This window comes from Eretmochelys imbricata, chromosome 3, assembly GCF_965152235.1.
Source record: "Eretmochelys imbricata isolate rEreImb1 chromosome 3, rEreImb1.hap1, whole genome shotgun sequence".
Lineage (NCBI taxonomy): Eukaryota > Metazoa > Chordata > Testudines > Cheloniidae > Eretmochelys > Eretmochelys imbricata.
In genome coordinates, this window is record NC_135574.1 from 101261855 (window position 1) to 101264161 (window position 2307).

General features: G+C 35.3%; 1 protein-coding gene across 1 annotated transcript; it reads right to left on the reverse strand.

Annotated features, from left to right (window-relative positions):
* Nucleotides 1-360: 360 nt before the first annotated feature.
* On the reverse strand, nt 361-1389 carry LOC144262112 (trace amine-associated receptor 7a-like). The gene has a single exon (XM_077811748.1). It carries the CDS (start codon nt 1387-1389, stop codon nt 361-363), a length of 1029 nt encoding a protein of 342 aa, XP_077667874.1.
* Nucleotides 1390-2307: the final 918 nt, after the last annotated feature.

Sequence of the window (2307 nt, forward strand, 5' to 3'; positions counted from 1 at the left end):
GGCCATTTGATGAAGTGAGCTGTAGCTCACGAAAGCCTATGCTCAAATAAATTTGTTAGTCTCTGAGGTGCCACAAGTCCTCCTTTTCTTTTATCTTCTCAGTTTCACAATTCCAAGCAATGGACATTGCTCTATTATTGTTTCATACCATAATCTAGTATTAAATTAACAGTATCTGTAAATAAATTGTCTTGATATCATGTTATAACTCAGTTTTTCACAATGAGAAAAGTTATACAAAGTATAAAATCAAGATGACAATATTTTATTCAGAAAAAGAAATACACAGCCAGATTTTATGAAGAGGGGAATGCCTGTGAAATGTGAAGTGAGTAGCTGTATGCAGAATCGGACAGGTTTTCAGTCTGGAAATAAATTCATTCTGGAACAATCAAGCCGGAGCATTTTACAGCTCACAATCACTTTCATTGCTTTTCGAAACCAAGGATAAAAGACAGAGTAAATCAAAGGATTAATGGCAGAGTTGGAATAAGTGAACCAAACCACAATGTCAAAGAGAAGGGGTGGTGTTATGAAGTTAAAAAAAGCATCAGTTATTACAGTTATAGAATAAGGTAACCAAAATACCACAAAAGCAATCACAGCAATACCAATGGTTTTAGCAGCTTTCCTCTCTCTTCTGCTAACTCTGTCACTGTAAGTTTCAGATGACTGGGTGTTGTTGCTCATCATCTCTATCATTCTAGCTTGTCGTTTAGCCACAGCAAAGATCTTGCTGTAAAGTACTATTGTTGTAAAAAAGGATATTAGATAAAGGAGAGAGGTTACAACCACCCATGTTTTGTTAAAGAGAATCTGACAGCTCCCTACACAGGAGAGGGCATTTATTAACTCTTGTATCCCTTTGTCATTAGCCCCAGTGAAGACAACCGAAAAACTGAATACTAATGAAAATATCCAGGCAACAGCTATGAATATGCCTGAAACTGTCACTGTGAACTTGAGAGGGTAAATTAAAGGATCAGTAACAGCAACGTAGCGATCAACAGAGATGAAACATAAGTGAAATATTGATGAATAACAAAAAGTTACTTCTAAAGAACTATGGAATCTACAGAATGTTTCCCCAAAATACCAGCATGTTTCCACAGATCTTATACTGCTGAAGGGCAGCACCGTCAGACCCAAACAAAAATCAGCACATGCCAAGGAGGCGAGCAAAATATTTGTAGGAGAGTGAAGCTGTTTGAAATAAGCAATTGAAATCATTACCATTAGGTTACCACCTAGTGTAAGAATTGTCAGAAAACTAAGCACCACATACAAAGTTATGCGGATTCCAGAAGACCACGATGTTTTATAGCAGGATCCATTAATATTCTCAAAGCAATATTGTGTTTCTTCATTTTGAAGAAGCACTGAAGTCATGTTGTGCTTTTGTTGTTAACTACTCTGAAATTTTTAGTGTTTGCGTTTGTATACCAATGGTGATGCTGTGGCACTGGTTGGTCAAGCTCTTCACTTTTTAAATCTTTCTGAAAAAGAGAATTAAAGTCAACATGAGTGAGAGTACAGTAATTCCAAAGTGTTGCATTATGTCCATCAGTAGACTAAAAATGTGTACGTAACTAGGAAGTAAATAATAGAACATATCAAAATATCTGTATTAACTACAGCTTTCAATGGCATTTTGAAATAGGTAACAAGTAGCAAAAATATTTTATAATTGAAAATATTCTCCTCTGCTATGAAATAGAATTTATTTTTACCTATTCATATTTATTCATTTAAATTTCCTCGATGCCTGATATCTCTGTTTAAGTCAATTGCAAAACTCCCATTGACTTCATTGTAGTTGGATCGATTCTTAATTCCTTACCTTTTGAGAAGCTTTTCTTCAAATATAGCCATCGATTAAAATGTGAATAGAAGGCAGGAAGAGATGCTTGTGTTCAGTAGTGCTTTATCCTCTTAGTTGTCTTAGCAAAGTTAATGACACAGTACATGCACTCACTCTGTCCTCTCAAAACTAAGGGGTGTGGTGAGGGGAAAAACAGCAAACACAAGGGAAATTTATTTATCATCCCAGAAAGTGAAATCCCTCTGGTAAAGGGTGTAAACACTGACAGATGTGTAGAATCTGAAAAAACATCATTAAGCAATCTATTTTGATTCATCACAAGACAGTCCTTCAACTAAGTATATACTGTCATGCATATGTTTGACCTAAGTCTCATGATAAAATCCTTCCTTTATTTTTTCAATGCAAATTTAACTGTCTCCCACAGCAACCAGGTGTTATCTCAGTATTATTACTAAATTGCTTTTTCAGGAATATTGATGGAG